The following is a 21,409-nucleotide window of genomic DNA, read 5'->3' as shown; positions in this document are numbered from 1 at the left end:
CTACACACTAAATTGGCTCATTTGTCCTATCCTAGGCCCATATTGGCCCAATGGATCGTTACAATACTAAAATATGCGTAAAACCACTTATTTTACTAAAATTGCATCTAACCTACTAAATTGGAAAACTAATCAAACTACTAATAAAATGGTTTGAAAACAAGCTTATTAAGTGTTGAAAAGACTATAATTTTCCACAACGAATTGTAGCAGATCAATAGTCTCGAGATAGGAAGAACATGTCTTGAGACCTCAAGAATGAGAAAGTACTATTTAGGGTGGTTAAAAATAGTCTAGGTCTCGAGACTACTTTTTTGAGTCTCGAGAAAATTGGATAAATCTCTCGAGATAGAGTGGTCTTTATCTCTTGACAAGGAAAAATCAAAGATAAACAAGATCTATCCTGTTTCAGGTCTCGAGAAAGGAACCCTTTGTCTCGAGATATTTCTTGTCTTAAGACTTCCAAACATCAAAGCAAAAATAGGGAAAAATGCATGATCTTGTCTCAGGTCTCGAGACAAACATGATCTTGTCTCAAAAAATGCATTCTAATATCTCGAGAAATAATATAGAAATTTTAAAAATTGAGTTTGGATTCAAATTCTAACTCTAAAATTAACCTCGTATACCCTCGTAAATTGATAAAATGAAATCAATGAATATTCAAATGCATGTACATGAATTCTTTAGATGATTGTATTGAATGTATTTATATTATAATAGCTTGAGTTGCTTGGGCAGCGTAATGTGATGTCACACATTCGAATCCAGCAATCAAGTCAAGTGTGGGGTATCACAATGATCACTAGATTGAGCTAAGGTATGAGGCTTTGGATGCTGCTGAATCTTATGAGCTAATAAAAAGTCAACTCAACACTTGCATACAAAAACAAACACATTTCAATGCTCAGAATTGAAAGCTTAAATGTGCTTACATAATTTGATTTTAAAACTTAAAAGCATGAAGCAATAAAGCATACTAATATAACATTATAACATATCATTTGATTGAATTCCATAATATTCAGCAATGAGTACATAATAAGAGATGGATATTTCAAATCACCTTTAAGGTATTTAAGTCAACATTATCATTGATTTTACATATATCACATTTTCATTTGTAATTTAAACCAAATCTCATTATCATATTTTAGCCTCTATTAGCTGAATGTGGACTCGAGAATAGATATATGGATTAATCCCCCAACACTCCACAATGATGTACATAAGTGTCAAACGAGTATAAATTCATTAATTTCCCCTAACACTCCACAATATGCTCATAAGTGCCAGTATAAAATGCACACAAATGTTAGGTAATATGCTCACAAGAGTCAAGTAACGCATACAAGTGCCAAATAAGGTGCGCACAAGCGCCAAAGCTTCTTTGAACACAATGAATCCTATGTCATACCAACTATACTTGAACTAGATCTGGCATCATTTAATAGGGCATTCATAACATCATTAAATCAAGATTATACTATTTCTCAATATCATTCATAATTCTCATCATGATATCACAACCTAGATTATACCATTTCTCAATATCATATAAACGATTTTCAAAATCATTAAACCAAAGTAACGAATTAAATGTCATCAAATCATCATTAATAATTCCTTAAGCCTAACTACATAATAATCTTATGTAGAGGAAACGAATTAGGTTAGCACAAACCGTAAGCATCATGCCTTAGACACCTTTTCCTTTCCCTTTTTTTTTGAAGATTTAGCCATTTCCTTAGCTAGGATTCATCAAACAAACATCAAGGCAAGATTAGATTCACACATTCAAACAATAAAATCATTTAAACTAAACATGAAATGCATTGCCTAAACTTGACATCCGAAACTCTAACGTCTGAATTCCACATAACTCAAAATTCTCATATTTGAATCTATTTCTTTCACTTACATTATAATTTAGAAGTCTCAAGCTAACAAAAAAATACCTATAATTCATGTTATTTCCATTCTCTCTCTAAACTTCCTAAGCTTTCAACCATTGCCATTTAACCTAATCCTTATAAAACTTCATTCCTAACTTATAAATTTCAAGTTTGAAATATGAAAATCAACACATTAGTTTCCCAAAGAGACTTACAATTGGAAGCTTCTTCTACTTGATTGAAAATGGAGAGAAACCTTCTAGTTTTCATTTTTTTTTCTTATTTGCAGACTTAAGAGAAGATAATGGCCATGATTTACTTTAATTTAAAATTTTTTTTGATGAATTACAAGAGCAGGGTAAAGCCCGAACAACAAACACGACTAATGCGATACAAATACAGGCTACATCTGGAACGGTGAGTACCCTAACCATCAGACTATCACATGGGATTCTAATTTTAACTTATTAAATCTAATATAATACTCTCAAGGATATGAATTAGTTTGGAAATGGTTAGTGGGAATTTATGGATTAGATCAAAGTAAATCTTTCACTAGCTTAATTAATCCATGATTTAATTACTCACAAGGGCTTGGTTAAATAACAATTAAGGGAGAATTAAATCTTTATGCATTAATTACTAATCTTCCAAATAAATTACTAAATCTCTTAATGAATCACTTACTAATTCTCCTTTTTATTCTAGTTATTGCCCCAAAACTCTTAGTTTAATTTTTGGAATTAACTTGTTTTAAAAAATTTGATCTAAAAATTAAATTTTTCGGACATTAAAAAAAAGGGTCGTTACAAAATATTATAAATTTAATATATATAATTGACTTGTGATGCACGGGAATATAATTTAGTATATATAAATTTATACCATTTCAATATATAATTAAATTTTTATTATTTTGTAATTAAAAATAGAGAAATAAAATATATAAATAAATAAAGGTATAATTTTTTATTTAGAATTTGATTAATAAATATATTTGAAAGGGGTAAGTGAAAATTGTTAAAAGATAAAAGTATATTGCACTAAATTTAGAGAGGTAATTTATCTTTTTTACCATAATAATCTATTCAAGTAGTCAGCTTTTTTATTGAAATTTTATATAGTAATGATTGAATTATTGGTTATTGTTGATTGTTTTTAAATTTAAAGTTTGAAATTAATTTTCTATATATAGAGAGATTTAAGCTATAAAAAAATCTAACTAATCTATTATAATCAGATCAAGAGTTTAATTATAATGATAATAGTGTTTTAGGGTAATGATAAAAGTATTATATATATGAAGTCGAAATTATTTTTTTGAAAACGGGAATTGACTTTGTTTGAAAGCGAAGATTAAAACGGGAGTCGCCACCGATCTTTATTAGGTGTGATCGGATCACCTTTGTTTTAATAAAACTTTTTAGTTTACTAAAACGGTGTTTTTGGTCTACGAAACTCGAAAGAACGGATTCGGAAGTCGGTTACATGCGAGGAAGGATTAGCACCCTCGTCACGCCCAAAATTGGTATCGAATTGATTAGTTAGTGTCTTAATGTCGAAAGATGAAAATCGAGAACGAATTTAAAATACGATCCTTTTTTATTAATGTAGATTTTAAAGGCGCTTGAATTAGATCAAAATGGTTGCTAAAAATTTCCTCGTCTCGAGATATCGGAGTATCACATCCCGTAAGTTAGGACATGATACCATGAACTCCCGAGTGCAAGTTTATCTTTAATTTTAATTGGGATTCCATGTATTTTAAAACTCGAAAGGATGTTTGGCCATTTAAGATCAATGAGAAAACCCAATCCTCATAAGTTAGGGCACAATTCCTCGATGTTCCAAAACGCGAAACATTGCTTTATTTTGAAAATTTTTGTTTTCGAACAATAGTGAGTACGATATTTAAACGACGTGCATTATTTGTTTGGATTAAAATAAAACGATTTAAGTTGGATAAACATGTTGGGATTAAATTTATGATACGATGATACGATGATACGAAAATAAAAATAGAGTAATGAGCATGGACAATAGTACATGAATTCAACATTACACAAGCGAATGACAATAATACAAAAAAAATACGAAATTAACGAATTAAAATACACAATGGTAATAATCACACAACATACATTATTTTTAATACCAATCAATAAACATAGAAATGAAGCAATAATACAAAACAACTTAAAATAAATAATAAGATAATTTTAAATAAATAATATATATACATATAAAAAGGTTTAAAATAAATACCATAAAATTAATTTAAAGTAAATAATACAAAACAATTTAAAATAAAAAGTCTAAAATAAATAATATTTAAAAAGAAATTTAAAATAAATAATATACATAAAATAAAATAAAAGTTTAACATAAATAATATATAAAAAATAAAATAAATAATGTATAAAGAGTTTAAGATAAACAACAAATAGAAATTTGAAAATAAATAATCCATATAAAAAGGAAGTTTAAGAATAAACATTATATATAAATTTATAATAATAAACAATTCAAAAATAATATATAAAAAGAGTTTAAAATAAATAAAAAAGTAATGTGGAGTAATTAATATATATATAAAATAATTCAAAATAACTTGTATTCAAAAAACAGTTTAAAATAAATATTATATAAAAAATTTAAAGTGAATAATATATAAAATAGTTAAAAAAAATAACAAAAAAATATTTAAAATAAACAATGTAAAACGGTTTAAAATAACTAATATATAAAATAGTTTAAACTACATTATGTACATAAACTTAAAATATATAATATGTAAAAGTTTAAAATAAATAATATATATAAAAAACTTAAAATAAATAATATGTAAAATAATTTAAAATAGTATGTAATGAAACAGGTCAAGGATTAAATTGAAGTCAAAGTAAAACTATGGGGCAAAACTCATAAATAACAAAAGTTGCTAGGGACTAAAATAGAACGCATGCGAAGGAGCAGGGGTTAGCTGGGTAATTATTCCCTAACCCCTATGTGCTGTGTTTCAATGTGGACTAAGGTGCATCAAAAATGAAATTATGTGGCTAAATTAAAAAAAAAAAGAAACATACAAAGGCCCAATTGCAACGTGCCCCAAAAGTGGGGGGACCTCGCGTGAAAACATCCTAATAATGGAAAACACGCGGACCCTAGTGCTTATGCGGGTCAGGTCGCGGGTTCCCTCCCCAAAACGACGCCGTTTTGAGGCGTGTAGGAAAGGGAATGAAACTACGTCGTTTCAAGGGTTGTATTTAAACCAATTTTTTTTAAAAAAATTCATTTCAGCCCTTATCCCTTAAAAAAAACTGAATCACTCTCAACTCTCTTTCACCATTCTCTCCCACATCCGGCGAAGAGAGCCCTCAGCAGTCAACCGAGCTGCCGTCATGGCCAATGGCTAGTGTTGCGCGAAAGGGACTTTTTAGCCCCGTTCCAGGTGAACCTGAAAGGCCATGCTCCCCATGCTTCGAAAATGTGAAAGAGAAAATCCCTCCCCCTCCCCTTTAGGTTCGATTCCCGATGACGGAGAGATCCTCGACGACGGGCTTGCGGGACTGCTCAGGTGGGTTTTTTCTTTTCTTTTTTTATTTTTAAAGATGTAAACATACACACAAAAAAAGAGAAAAATAAAAACAAATAAAACAAACTCACGATTAAAATACCAGAAATACAAAAAAGAAGATCACCTTTATAAACTTTTCTAGTTTTTTTTTATTTGATTTCGTATCCGGAAAAAAAATACAAGATAGTCGTTGTGGCCTTTATAGAAAATTTTAAGCCTATTCGTTTCTATTTTTTTTGTCGTTTCTTTCTTGTTTTTTACTGCTTGCGTGCGAATCCTTCTTTCCAAGTGTCAGACGCGCGTGGAGGAGGTGGTTGGCGTGTGGGCGACGGTGGCAGAGGCGTGTGGCAGCTGGTCAAGGGTGCTAGGGTTTTTTCTTCTTTGTTTTTATTGAAAATTAGTTAAAGTTATGGGCCAATTGGGTCTTTATGGTTTTAAGGATTTTGGGCCTATATTGGACTGTTGTAATTTGGGTTACTAAACATTGCAAATGAACTTTTAAAATTTTTTTATTTTGGTTTTATTTGTTCTATTCTTTTGGTTTGGGCTCGGGTCAAAATTGGCCATTACAGCTGCCTTCTTTGCTCATTGTCGTGTAACGAGAATGGAGCAAAGACCTTAGAAAGGGCCAATTTTGCATGGTCTTGTCAAATTTTAACTTCTTTGGTGCTTCTTTTCTTCAAGTAGCTTCAATATACTTAACTACAACTTTAGTGGAATGAAATTCACTATCTTCAGTCTGCTCCACTGCAACTTTAAGGAGATAAGGTCGTAAACTTCAATCTGCTCTCTTGCAACTTCAGGGGTATAAGACTTGTGGCTTTAATCTGCTCCACCGCAACTTCAGGGAGATAAGATTCGCAACTTCAATCTGCTCCACTGCAACTTCAAAGAGACAAGATTTGCGGCTTTGATCTTCTCCACTGCAACTTCAGAGAGACAAGATCTACAATCTTCAGCCTACTCCACTACTGCTTAGGGAGATAGGATGGTGGCTTAAATCTGTTCCACTACTGCTTAGGGAGACAAAATTCACCGTCTTCGATCTGTTCCACTGCACCTCTAAGGAGACGAGATTTGCAATATTCAGCCTACTCTACTACTGCTTAGGAAGATAGGATGGTGGCTTAAATCTGCTCCACTACTGGTTAGGGAGACAAGATTCACCGTCTTCGATCTGTTCCACTACAACTTAAGGGAGACAAGATCTGCAATCTTTAGCCTACTCCATTACTGCTTAGGGAGATAGGATGGTGGCTTAAATCTACTCCACTACTGGTTAGGGAGACAAGATTCACTGTCTTCGATCTGTTCCACTGCAACTTTAGGGAGACGAGATCTGTAATCTTTAGCCTACTCCACTACTGCTTAGGGAGATAGAATGGTGGCTTAAATCTGCTCCACTATTGGTTAGGGAGACAAGATTTGCGGCTTCGATCTTCTCCACTACAACTTCAGGAAGACAAGACCTACAATCTTCAACTTACTCCACTATTGCTTAGGGAGATAGGATGATGGCTTAAATCTGCTCCACTACTAGTTAGGGAGACAAGATTCGCTGTCTTCGATCTATTCCACTGCAACTTCAGGGAGACAAGATCTGTAATCTTCAGCCTACTCCACTACTGCTTAGGGAGATAGGATGATGGCTTAAATCTACTCCACTACTAGTTAGGGAGACAAGATTCACCGTCTTCGATCTGTTCCACTGCAACTTCAGGGAGACAAGATCTGTAATCTTCAGCCTACTCTACTACTGCTTAGGGAGGTAGGATGGTGGCTTAAATCTACTCTACTACTGGTTAGGAAGACAAGATTCACCATCTTCGATCTGCTCCACTACTACTTAGGGAGATAAGATCTGTGAATTCACCGATGTTACTACACCATCCTCTAAGGACATGATTTGTAGAATCGATTTTATGGGCTTATGTTTATGCCCAATAATTAGGATGCCATGATCAGAATGAGTCAAATGCTCCTAACTAGATGAATGATATGAATGCAGAAATGTCATAAGAATGATTCCTTTTTAGGTGCTTAAGGTGTCATTGCTCATAGTTCATCAGGGCTTTATCGTTGACGTATTATGCTGCCCTTTTATTCAGCTGGTATTCTTGACAGAAAACTCAGAGAAACAATCGTATTCTGCTCAGCAAGCTTTCCCCGCTGTAATTTGAGAGTCCCTTCCACTGTACCTTCTAGGACATAAGGTTTGTACCTCCCACTGCATCTTCAGGGGAATAACATTTGGTTTCATCCATCCATCCTGCTACAATTCAGAGGTATAGGATTTGTATCATCTTCAATCAATTTGATTTGTTACACCATTCCCTGGGTGTAATGACCAGATGTATATGTCTGATATCTGTATGAATGCAGAATATCATTTTTCTTTTCCCGAGAATGATCCCCTTTTACACTTGGGTTGAAATTTCTCGTTATTTCTCGAGGTTATATCGTCGACGAAATATCTTGTCTTTTTTTTTCAACCAATAAAAAGTTCAAAGAGGTAATCATCTTTCTCCAATGTTTCCAACCCTTAGGCTTGGTGAGTTATAAACAATAGTCCTATTTCAGATTCTTGTATAATTTAGAAGCTTCCAAAGTAATATGCAAAATTCTTTTTATGAAAGTGTTATCTTGAAAAAGACTGTAACAATGGACAAGAGGGAAATTAATTGAGAGCATAGCTCGAAACAAATAAGTTAACCAATGATAGTAAATGCAATTAAAAAGAGAATTTATCGGAAGCGTATCTTGAAAAGAATAAGGTAATAGAAAATTCAAAATGGGTAAAATGGGAAACTAGGTGCCCCAGATATCGCAGCTTGAGCTTCTCTGTACCAACTTCTTGAGGATCATTTTGAGCTCAATTTGTGTTTAAGGGATCCAGAGTACTTTGTCGATGCCCCAAGACATAGCATACTTCTTCATTGTTAATTCAAGCATAGCAAGACTACTGTATGCCCCACTTTGATCTAAATTTGAGCCGTTTTTTTTAGGTTTCCAACTCAAATGCCCTTCGGTCTCAAAGCCATCTTTGCGGGTTTTCGCCTTAGCCTCTCATTTTTCTCTTTTTTTTTGTGAAGTATTTTTTAATTGAATCCGAATTCACAAGATTAAGCAGGTTCTTGCCATCACCTTGGTCAGTATCGATACTCTTCCAGATGAGGCCTTCTTTACCACATAAGGTCCTTTCCAGTTTGGCGTACACTTTCCTTTAAAATCCTTTTTTTTTATTATAGGAAATACCTTTTTCAATACTAGTTTTCCCTTTTGAGGTGAGCCCTTTTGTTATTTGCTCATGGTGGATAGCTTTCAACCTCATTTCTTTGATCAAATTCAACTAATCACATCAGAATTGGATCTATTCGACTTTGTATAACTTCGGCTCTGACAAAGCTCAGAGAAACTGAATCTGACTTCAATGGGCAAAATTGCTTCCATTCTGTAAACTAATGAGAAATGTATTGCCTCGATGAAGGTCTTGGCCGACGTTCAATAAGCATAGAGAGTGAATGGTGACTTCTTATGCCAATCTTTTCAAGTTCCGGTTATCTTCCACAATCTTTTTTTTGTTTATGTTTTTTGCTGCCTTTGCTGCACTGTGATATGGCGTCTAACTGCAAAATTTTGTCATTGTGAGGTTGTGCATTGTTAGACATGATCCTTTTTTTTGCATTCTTTGCCGGCACTTGATCTCTTTCTCTCATTTTTTTTGTTTTTTTTTAATTTGATAACTTTCGACCTTGTAACGTTGGCATATGAAGGTACCTTCACCCTCTTAGTAAAGTAATCGACGACCACAAGGATGAATCGGTGTTGGCCAGAAGCTTTTAATGAGATCAGCCCCATAACATCCACGCCCCACATGTAAAAGTCTATAAAGAAATGGAGAAGGCATAAAAGTCTTGTCTTTCTCAATCCGACATTTATAACATAATTGACGCAATCCCCTTCCATGGTGGACTAGTAGTACCCGAATCTTATGATTAGCCTAGCCATCGAAAAGCCATTATCCTGTGCTTTTCGAACACCCCATAGCATCCTCATATCTTAGTTCGAACACCCCATAGCATCTTCATGTCTTAGTAGCTTAGGCATATCTTGATGTGATCATACGAAAACATATTTGAGTTGGGAATAACTCAATGATATCTCGCTTTGTCTTTGTGTTGAGCTAGGCTTTGATCTTCATTTCTTTCCTAGGCTCGCAATGCCACTGAGACTTTGCATAGTAGGATCTATTTTTCATCTTGTTCTACCATCCTTAACAAATCAGGAGATAGACTACAATCTCTATCATCTTCAAGGTCCTGAGATCCCTCTAGACACATATCTCGCTCAAAAGGAGACTCGGAGTCAGTGATAGCGTCGTTTACGTCATTGATATATGGGGACCTTTTGTAGGTACGAAGGCAGATTCCAAAGAATAAATGATTCTAAGGATGATTATTTGTATGGTATGATCATGAATGAAGAATAAAAGAATATTTGAGATAAAATCCAAAGAACGAAAGAATCTAAGAATAATTATCTGAATGAAATGGAAAGAAAAAAGAATATTTACTCAAAATGATAACAAAGATGCGTTTTATTAAAATGAAGATTTTGGACGTAATTCTATTTCACAAAAGGCCTCTTATTGCTTCTAGGCTTAGAACAATAGGCGTGTTCTGAGCATTACTTTAAATTAGCTCTAAAAATACAAGGATCTTTTCCATAGTCCTATTGTTCAAAATACCCTAAGTGCGTAAGGGTATAAGCTTGGAAAAGTCGATTCCCTAGTTCCCTCTTCGAATATGTAGTTAATATTCAAATCCCCCAATATCAGGTCTTGCACTAGAGCCCTGAACTCGATGCATTCTTGGATCTCACGCCCTTATCCATCATGGAACTCACAATATTTACCCCTTTAATAGAAAGGTTGGGTAACGGATTTTCTCCGCCAGAGGGATCATCGAATTTTACAATACCCATTTTGATGAATCTTTCGATTAAATTTTTAAAAGCGGTACATTTCTCGATTGAATGCCCTGTGATTCTCGCATGTTATTCGCATTGGCCGCTGACATTGTACCATTTAAGGTATGGAAGATGTATTGGTTTCATGTAAAAAGGGGATACAGCATGTGCGTCAAACAAAATTTGGTATAACTCCTTATACGTGATTGGGATGGGCGCGAACTAGGGTTTTTCAGAGTTCGGTCTTGGATTGGGTTCTTGTCTTGGGGAGACCTGATGGCTGGTAGTTACCGTCCTTGGCTAGATTACTGTAATCGGTTTCGAATGGCCTTTGTTATACCTACTCGTACTATTCGCTTATTTTTCCTTCTTCTTCGGGGCCTTTAGAGTTTACTCTCCCCTTTCCTTTGCTTTCGTCAGAACAACCAGTTTAGCTCGATCATCCTTCGGGTTAAAACCTGAACCCATTGAGAAGTTCAGCAGTGCCGAGGTATCCGTCTGATATTGGGGTTCGATAATGACGGGTACCCCCTGTGGATGCGTGTCTGGTAGGGTCAGGACGCTTATGAGGTCTTTATTATCATCCCCACTGTTGACCACTGGGCCACTCCTTTTCTTAAGTTCTCCGGCTAATAACTAGGTTAACTGGCCCATCATATTTCTTTGGAATTCTAGTATTTGTTCCCGCATATCTTGTTGAATCTTGGTCAATTGCTATTGCATCTGTATTTGCATTTGATCTATTCTCTCCAATCTTTGGTCCATGGCTTTATTCTTGCGCGAGTACCGTAACGATGCTCAGTTTAGTAGACTTTTGTCGGTTCCCAAGTTAGCTGAAATAATTTTACCTAATTAGGGTTCTTTTGTGAAAATCTAATGCATGTGATGAAATGCAATGCAAATGCATGTGATGAAATACAATGCAAATGCATGGGATGAATGCAAATAGAAAGAGAGGCGTTAACTCTAGATTCAATTCCATTAGAATAACTTTTCTAGAAAATAAATTTCTTTACATAAAACGGATTACATATGCGGCATTGCCCTCATATTCCAGGCGAAAGCACCTATTTTCCTCTTCATGTCCGGATGTCATGGTCGAGTCTTGCGAGTTTTCTAAAAGATATCCCTATTAACTCTTTTTGCTTGATCCAGGCCGTGACTCATTGCTCACTTATCCCCGCGATACTCATTAGCTCCTTTAAGAAAGTCAAGATGTGACGGCTCTCGAATAATATTTGTTGACTTGAATCTTCGGGCAATGAAATAAAGTTTTGTATTGCTCCGCAGACTGACAGTCTTCTTTCGTTGTGTTTACTTAGACCATATTCAGACAACCGTACTATAACCAACTTTATCAAGAAATCTATTTTCCCACGGCAAGCTCTTCTATTTAACAATCGAATATGAATCAACACCTCCTTTCTATGATGATGTAATGCAATGCAATCATAGACAAAATAAAACAAAATACGTCAGTACAGAAGAAATAAACAACAAAATAGAACACTTATCTGGGCAACCATTAAGGTTTGGCATGGCTCTACCCAGGGTAGGCTACTAGGTCTCTCTATATGTGGTTCGGTTCTAGAGTAAGGGTATCTAAACCAGCAGATTCTTCGACCCTCACCCGTTATAGGCTCATACGGACCGAGTTTAGTTCAGGGGAATATATTTCCCTACGGCTATACGGAGATGAAAATCTCACAAAGACGGAGGTACGGATGTATCCCGAAAGCGATCCACTATCCTATACAGAGGTGAAGACCTCACGAAGGAATAGTTTTTCACTTCCACTTAAAGGGTAAAATCGACCAATTTATGCGATGCGATATGCAAAAATACATTACAAGAATTAAACCACTTAAAGCAAACATATTATAAAGAAAACCACGAAAGTAATAAATAACATATAATGAAGTAATCGTAAATTTAAAACAAATTTTCAATTTTCGACAAGAGACAAAAACTAATCAACTTATGGCTTGACTCTCAAATGTCCCCAGCGAAGTCACCAAGCTGTCGAAACCAGTTTTTTGAAAACGGGAATCGACTTTGTTTGAAAGGCGAAGATTAAAACGGGAGTCGCCACCGATCTTTATTAGGTGTGATCGGATCACCTTTGTTTTAATAAAACATTTTAGTTTACTAAAACGGTGATTTTGGTCTACGAAACTCGAGAGAACGGATTCGGGAGTCGGTTACATGCGAGGAAGTATTAGCACCCTCGTCACGCCCAAAATTGGTACCGATTTTTGATTAGTTAGTGTTTTAATGTCGAAAGATGAAAATCAAGAACGAATTTAAAATACGATACTTTTTTATTAATGTAGATTTTAAAGGCGCTTGAATTAGATCAAAATGGTTGCTAAAGATTTCCTCATCTCGGGATATCGAAGTATAACATCCCGTAAGTTAGGACACGATACCATGAACTCCTGAGTGCAAGTTTATCTTTAATTTTAATTGGGATTCCATGTATTTTAAAACTCGAAAGGATGTTTGGCCATTTAAGATCAACGAAAAAACGAAACCCCGTAAGTTAGTGCACAATTCCTCGATGTTGTGCACAATTCCTCGATGTTCCAAAACGCGAAACATTACCTTATTTTGAAAATTTTTGTTTTCGAACAATATTGAGTACGATATTTAAACGATGTGCATTATTTGTTTGGATTAAAATAAAACGATTTAAGTTGGATAAACATGTTGGGATTAAATTCATGATACGCTGATACGATGATACGAAAATAAAAATAGAGTAATGAGCATGGACAATAGTACATGAATTCAACATTACACAAGCGAATGACAATAATACAAAAAATACGAAATCAACGAATTAAAATACACAATGGCAATAATCACACAACATACATTATTTTTAATACCAATCAATAAAATAGAAATGAAGCAATAATACAAAACAACTTAAAACAAATAATAAGATAATTTTAAATAAATAATATATATACATATAAAAAGGTTTAAAATAAATACCATAAAAGCAATTTAAAGTAAATAATACAAAACAATTTAAAATAAAAAGTCTAAAATAAATAATACGTAAAAATAAATTTAAAATAAATAATATACATAAAATAAAATAAAAGTTTAACATAAATAATATATAAAAAATAAAATAAATAATGTATAAAGAGTTTAAGATAAACAATAAATAGAAATTTGAAAATAAATAATCCATATAAAAAGGAAGTTTAAGAATAAACATTATATATAAATTTATAATAATAAATAATTAAAAATAATATAAAAAGATTTTAAAATAAAAAAAAGTAATGTGGAGTAATTAATATATATAAAACAATTCAAAATAACATGTATTAAAAAACAGTTTAAAATAAATATTATATAAAAAATTTAAAGTGAATAATATATAAAATAGTTAAAAAAATAACAAAAAATATTTAAAATAAACAATGTAAAACGGTTTAAAATAACTAATATAAAAGGTTTAAAATAAATAATATATAAAATAGTTTAAACTACATTATGTACATAAACTTAAAATGTATAATATATAAAAGTTTAAAATAAATAGTGTATATAAAAAACTTAAAATAAATAATATGTAAAATAATTTAAAATAGTATATAATGAAACATGTCAAGGATTAAATTGAAGTCAAAGTAAAACTATGGGGCAAAAATCATAAATAACAAAAGCTGCTAAGGACTAAAATAGAACGCATGCGAAGGAACAGGGGTTAGCTGGGGAATTATTCCCCAACCCCTATGTGCTGCGTTTCAATGTGGACTAAGGCGCATCAAAAATGAAATTATGTGGCTAAATTAAAAAAAAAAGAAACAGACAAAGGCCCAATTGCAGCGTGCCCCAAAAGTAGGGGGACCTCGCGCGAAAATATCCCAATAATGGGTAACAGGCGGATCCTAGCGCTTATGCGGGTCGGGTTGCAGGTTCCCTCCCCAAAACGATGCCGTTTTGAGGCGTGTGGGGAGGGGAGTGAAACTACGTCGTTTCAGGGGTTGTATTTAAACCAATTTTTTTTTAAAAAAAAATTTATTTCAGCCCTTATCCCTTTAAAAAAAAAAACTGAATCACTCTCAACTCTCTTTCACCCTTCTCTCCCACGTCCGGCGAAGAGAGCCCTCAGTAGTCCACCGTGCCGCAGTCGAGGCCAATGGCCGGCGTTGCGCGAAAGGGACTTTTTAGCTCCGTTCCAGGTGAACCCGAAAGGCCATGCTCCCCAAGCTTCGAAAATGCGAAAGAGAAAGTCCCTCCCCCTCCCTTTTAGGTCCAATTCTCGACGACGGAGAGATCCCCGACGACAGGCTTGCGGGACTGCTCAGGTGGGTTTGTTTCTTTTCCTTTTTTATTTTCGAAGATGTAAACATACACAAAAAAAAGAGAGAAAAATAAAAACAAATAAAACAAACTCACGATTAAAATACTAGAAATACAAAAAAGAAGATCACCTTTATAAACTTTTCTAGTTTTTTTTGATTGATTTCGTATCTGGAAAAAAAAATACAAGATGGCCGTTGTGGTCTTTATAGAAAATTTTAAGCCTATTCGTTTCTATTATTTTTGTTATTTCTTTCTTGTTTTTTACTGCTTGCGTGCGAATCCTTCTTTGCAGGTGTCAAACGCGCGTGGAGGAGGTGGTTGGTGTGTGGGCTACGGTGGCAGAGGTGTGCGGCGGCTGGTCAAGGGTGCTAGGGTTTTTTCTTCTTTGTTTTTGCTGAAAATTAGTTAAAGTTATGGAGCCAATTGGGTCTTTAGGGTTTTAATGATTTTGGGCCTATATTGGACTGTTATAATTTAAGTTACTAAACACTGTAAATGGACTTTTAAAATTTTTTTTATTTTAGTTTTATTTATTCTATTCTTGTGGTCTGGACTCGGGTCAAAATTAGCCATTACATATGATATTCATTTATCAAAATTTTAGGTCATCTACTTATATCGTTTTCATTTATATAAAATTAATATAGATGAAAGATAATTTATAATTTAATGCAAAGCTCAGCAATAGTTGAATATGTTGTTTCATATACCTTTCAACATTAAAACATTCCAAGTTCATATCTCAAATTACATTATAATATTTTATTTTTTTAAAATTTTTCCGTAAGAAATTCTCAATGTCTTCTTAAAATCAAGTCAATACATGCTCAACAATCTTTTAAATAAAAATATTTACTTTTCTATTCTCCAAATTAATTTTATATTTCATTTTTGTTAATCTTTTAAATTTATAATGTTATTTTAATTTTAAATTTATTAAGGAAATCTCCCTGCCTTTTGCTCGTATCTGTAATGACCAGAGACTGCTTTATGATGTAACAGGAAAAAGATTGAACTAAATTATGGAGTGAGGTTGTTTAAAACACGTACAATATTGAAAATTGAGGTTTCGAGGATCCCATTTTAGGTTTACATTGAAACAGGCGAAGCTTCAGAGTTCAGAGGCTAGAAATATCTTGTACATTATATTCAGTCACTATTGAAAAATGGCAGATTTCTAAATGTAGATTTCAATGGTTTAAGAAGCTTATATGTATACATATGTTGGAGATGATGAGCTTGATGATCCATCACGCCTTACTAGCACAGGAGGCTAAGCCTTTGGTTGAATAGTTTTGGAGGGCCTGGGTCTGGTGGTGGGTGCCTGAATTTGCAATTAGGGCAAGCAGGTGATGATTTGATTAGCATCACCAACATATGGCACTGCCTGCACACTGTTGCTACCATCTCCTCCTCTTCCTCCTTCGCCTCTTCCATCGTTAACCACGGACGCTTCTGCATTAATCCTCCCCAACTGTTGAGCTTCTTCTCAACTGAGCCGACACAGTTTTGCTTGCTCACGGCTTCCGGATTTGTTGCATTAGAAACGCATGGTAAGTTTAGCTCAAGGTCTAAACTCATGTGCCCAGTGCTTGGACACTCAGGGCTTGTCCTTGGATCCTTACAAGTTCTCGTATCAGTCCTTGAATTGTAAAAGTGTATCGTCCCTGACTGAACACCCACAAAACCGAAACAATAATAAGATTGTAAGTATCATATAACCCTGTTCGTTCATTGTATGAACTAAAAAATACTTGTCCATATATGCATGTCTCTGTCTATATATATACCTGAAGATCAAGACATCTTTGCCACTCTATAGGCAATGGAGTGTCGAGGTGAAGCTCCATATCAAACCCTGGTTTTGTTCTTTCGGTTTTCAATCGCTTTATGAGAGTTTCTCCGTCACCATCTAAAGGCTCTTCCAAGTTTCTCTTCTTCCATAAATTCTCAAACTCCGACTTGGCCTTCCCCATTTCCGGAGAGAGTGAGGCTTTAAAGGAAACCATTGATAAAATGCTGAAACGTATAGATGGTTTATATAGGCAGAAGTTTGGGAGTTGAGAGGTGAGGAAGTACGGGCAATTAAATGTGGTGAGACTACGCATAGGTGAAGGTCTTGAATGCGAAGGGTTCTTTAATACCATAAATAACTACAACTTCCACAGTTGGGTCACTGAAACAACTTTAACTCGGAAAGCTTTCAATACTCCCTCTTCCCCTATACAATTAAATTCAGCCTGTCTTTCATAGCCAACATCTGTTGTTTGTGATTAAAAAAAAGTTCCATTCGGATAAAGCACTTTTCAAATATGTCTCGTGAAATTTTGGTAACCAAATGATAAATTTTCAAACCGAGAAAGCTCTGAAAGGAGTAGATAATTTCCTCGTGGGAACTATCTTCTTGGATCCGCAAACAGACATCTAATTCCATTCTCCGTACGACATTGTCAATTGTCATAACATAAATAACTGTGAAATCTTTGAATGTTTGATATTTAGAATTTTTCTCCTTCTTGTTTTTTAGAATGACTATTTTATATTCAGTATTGAAAGAAAGTGCAACACTGATCTTCCCTAAATCCCTAACTATTTAATTCATTATTCTCAACTATTTAATTTATATACATGTGTATATATATCACAAGCATCTTGAATTCGACAACTTTTGATTTTATTTTTGTCCAACTTTAATCACAAATATAACTTTCACAATTCATTTGTGGGTCTTGTACTTATCAATAATGTTAATTTTGTTTGCACATTCCAACTTTAACCTTAATTGTAACTTATTTTGCAATTGAATGGTTATGCAACCCCTACATATATTAGTGACATGTCACATCATGATTAATTCGAGCTAAGAAGCCTAATAAAGATGGACCAAAGCTCAAGCACACTAACATGAACCCAAAGTTATGTAAGAGCACCTATTAAGTTGCTCACTATAATCCAATTTGAAGGAAATGGAGCTAAGCATATTTTGGTAGTTGAAAGACTAACGCAGCCAATTTATGAAGAGGCAAATTTGGGTGGAAGCTGGAAGCACTTTAGTAGGAGAAATATTTGTTAATCAAGAGTCAAAGTTGTCAAAAATCCAAGATTTATGCATAAACTTGAAATTGAAGTTCATATATGTAATAGGCTAAATTCGTCTGGCCTAAAAAAAAAATAAAGATTTCATTATTAAATCCATTTATAAAAATAGATTGGTCCAAATATAAAAAAAAGCCCAAAAGTTCAAAATCTAAAAAAAAATTAGAAACCTTAATTCGTCCTAACTCCATCCATGTTACAGTCTTGCTGCATCAGCAGGCATGCCATCTAACTCTTCTTCTGCTACCATCACCTGCAAAAAAGGAAAAGAAGACAAAAAAAAAATAGAAGACAGAAAGCAAAAGCAAAGAAACAATGAACAAGAAAAAAAGAAAAAAAGAAAAACAATATAACTGTACTTTAATTCGGCTATAAAAGCCAAACAAAAATCTTATGTATTTTGGACACCGATGGAATAGAATACAAAAAAAAAACAACCCAGTTAAAAAAAGTTAGTTCTTTTTTTTTTTGAAGCAAACATAAAAGAAAAGAGACAAACAAAGATTTTTTTTTTACCTGTTTCGTCATTCGCGCCGTCATAGAAACTCCTATCTGACTTGAGAAGCCTTAGAATTCCCTAGGGTTCTGTCGAAGGCCTCGTCGGAGAGGGGAGAAACTGAAAGGTTTTTTTTCCTTTTTTTCTCCGATTTTTGGCTCTTTTTTTTGGGGTTTCTAACCCTAGATATGCATTTTACACTTTTTAAATATTTAAATTTTTTTTTTTTGGATCTTAGGCCATCGGAGGTGGTGGTCTCCATCGCCGATGATCGGGGACCACAGCAGAGACCCACCGTCCCTATGGCCGGACGAAGGAGGGCTTGAGAGAAAAAAATGAATTAAAAAAAAGTTTAGAATGATTTTTTTTAAATATTCTTTTACTTATATAGGCTTAATGAAACGATGTCGTTTTAACCTAGCTTTAGTAGCCCAAAACGATATCATTTTGGACATGACCCGATGACCTGACCCAAATCCTTTAGGATCCGTATGCTTTTGAGGGAAGGGTCAAATAGCTTCCCAAGTCCTCCCGCCTTTAGGCGTTTTTCAATGTGGTCCTAATTTTGGTTTTTCTTTTTTATTTATTTATTAAATTTCACCATTTAATTTTAATTTATTTTTACTTTTCTCCTCAGCCTGTTGACCCTCTAGAAAGAAGCACATCTATTGGGGTTGGGTTATTTGCCCTTTTGGTCTTTACACTTTTATTGTATTTTAATTAACCCTTTATTTTATGTTTTTATTTATTTATACCTTTAGCTTTATCATAGCTTCAATTTAGTCCCCTGTTTATTTAATCAAGTGCCTGTACTAGCTATTTTTTTTAACTTTTATCCTTTAAGTTGCATAATTTATGTTTTTACCATCGAATTTCCCGATTGTTTTACTTTTGTCCTTTATTTTTAAATGTTGATATTATTAATACTATTAAGAGATTATTGTTGCTAATTAATATTATTTTTGTTAAAATTTTCTCAAAACTTAATATTTTATGGATATAGTTATATTATCATCATACCCTTTTATATTATTTCTCTATTATTATCATATAGTATTATTAATTGAATATTTTTTTATTTTTTATTTTTTATTATTGTATTCATTATAGTATTATCATTTTATTTTATTATTTATGTTGTTATTTTGTTAATATCATAATTTTGCCATCATCGTATATTGTAAATATTGCTGCATACATTCATCTGTTTTTCTGTGTAAACGCATAAGAAATAATTAAAACTGAGGCAATGTTCTGTATTTAGAGATCTGAGAAGTTGTGCCCCTAACTTACGGCTCCTTGAACCAAAATAATCGAACATCCTTTTAAAATTCAAAACGTATAGGATTTAGGTAATAATTAAACGATAAGCGTTCTTATTTTCAGGAATTCGAGATCTTGTGCCCCAACTTACAGTACATGACTTTTTGTCTCGATTGACCCGAAATAAGAAAGCCTCCTCCATAAACTTAATTTGGATATTTTAATTTCCATCAAATAACATTATGTAAAAGGGATTGCATTTTAAATTCTTTTTGAATTCTCAATTTTCGACACTAAGACATCAAGTAATCAACTAGGTACCAATTTTGGGCATTATGAGGGTGTTAATCCTTCCTCATACGTAACTGACTCTCGAATTCATTTCCTGGATTTTATAGGCCGAAAATTATCATTTTGGTGAATCTAACATTTTTATTAAAATGATTAAATTTCGAGATGATCCAATCATGATTAAATTTCGAGATGATCCAATCACACCTAATAAAAAGGGTCAGTGGCGACTCCATCTTCGTTTTACAAATAACAGGTCGAGTTCCAAAAAGGTTTCGACAATATTGATTCACATGCTCAAAAATTCTGAATCATATGTGGATGGAAAGTTTTGGGAGTTTTATTTCCAATGCATTAAAGGAAGTGTCTTTTGGAGTTTTCTACAAAGAGTTATAGGTATTTTAATGAAGGCTATTCAAGGGGTTGAGTCTAGACAAGTTACTAAATGCCCCCTTTTAATTCAATATTTTGTACATGTATTGGATGAATATGTGATACATGAAGAAGATAAAATTACCCAAGTTCAAGTGGGTAACTTTGGGCAAATTGCTCATGATAAGGTCAAACAAATGTAAGTTGAAATTGCATTATACTTGCAAGAATTTTTGGCCCAATTAGAGAAGCTCAAAAGAGATGAACCCAAGTTCAATTCATTTTAGTTTGCAAAAGCATGAAAAATTCCTAAGTGACTTTTGAATTTATTTAATTAAATGCTTCATTACATAAAGTAGAATACATGAATTAGGAAGTTAGTGTGTGCATGAATGAATATACATTAAATGCATGTATTTAGTTAATTAAGTATGAATTTCATAATTATGCATGTATTTAAGATTAGATGCATGTGTTTGGTCATTAGTTTAAGTATTTATGTTACCATACCATGATGTACGAATGTCGAGCAGAGAATTAGTAAAAGAATATAAGATTTTAAAAGCGGCTTGACTACAACTGTGACTGATCAATTGTAATATTTTTAAGTATTACAATGGAACACTTTGAGCATTCCAAGGATCGAACCCAAGAGAGATCGGACAATAAGGTAAATGACAATAATCAAACATATAATTAATAAGTCTATCTAGCTAATCACTGAGTACTATATTTGTAATACCCCATACCCGTACCTGAGACCGGGATAGGATACGAGGCATTATCAAAATTTTCAGAATAATTTCAATTAATTTATATTATTTAGTATTCATTTTCATGTTTCATGTAACATCCTTTTCATATATTCAATTCAAAATATCATATAAAATACGATACAATACTTAAATTTTCATATTTACATGCTCATTCAGGGTATCCGAACCTACCTGACTAAATTGCAGAAATACCAAGATTTAGGGGCATATTGGTAATTTACCATTTTCCCAAATTTGACCCAATCTTAAATTGATAATTTCATTCAATTTATTACTTTAGATAATAAAACAATTTATTCCCTTCAATTTAGTCATTTTTGACATTTTTACAAAATTGCCCCCTAAA

General features: G+C 33.4%; 1 protein-coding gene and 1 long non-coding RNA gene across 2 annotated transcripts; one reads left to right on the top strand and one right to left on the bottom strand.

Moving 5' to 3' along the window:
* Nucleotides 1-14,479: 14,479 nt before the first annotated feature.
* On the top strand, nucleotides 14,480-15,307 carry LOC107952049 (uncharacterized). The gene is made up of 2 exons (XR_001698720.2): nucleotides 14,480-14,771; nucleotides 15,062-15,307. It is a non-coding gene; the product is annotated as an uncharacterized lncRNA (long non-coding RNA).
* A 458-nt stretch (nucleotides 15,308-15,765) lies between these two features.
* On the bottom strand, nucleotides 15,766-16,857 carry LOC107952048 (uncharacterized). Its single transcript, XM_016887286.2, has 2 exons — nucleotides 16,560-16,857; nucleotides 15,766-16,440 (listed from the first exon to the last, which is right to left on the bottom strand). Exons 1-2 carry the CDS (start codon nucleotides 16,776-16,778, stop codon nucleotides 16,030-16,032), a joined length of 630 nt encoding a protein of 209 aa, XP_016742775.1. The 5' UTR covers nucleotides 16,779-16,857; the 3' UTR covers nucleotides 15,766-16,029.
* Between the last annotated feature and the right edge of the window lie 4,552 nt (nucleotides 16,858-21,409).

The sequence above is a fragment of the Gossypium hirsutum genome, chromosome A02 (assembly GCF_007990345.1).
Source record: "Gossypium hirsutum isolate 1008001.06 chromosome A02, Gossypium_hirsutum_v2.1, whole genome shotgun sequence".
In the NCBI taxonomy this organism is placed as follows: Eukaryota; Viridiplantae; Streptophyta; class Magnoliopsida; order Malvales; family Malvaceae; genus Gossypium; species Gossypium hirsutum.
The sequence above is the reverse complement of the archived record's forward strand: the minus strand, read 5'-3'. Positions and strand labels throughout refer to the sequence as shown.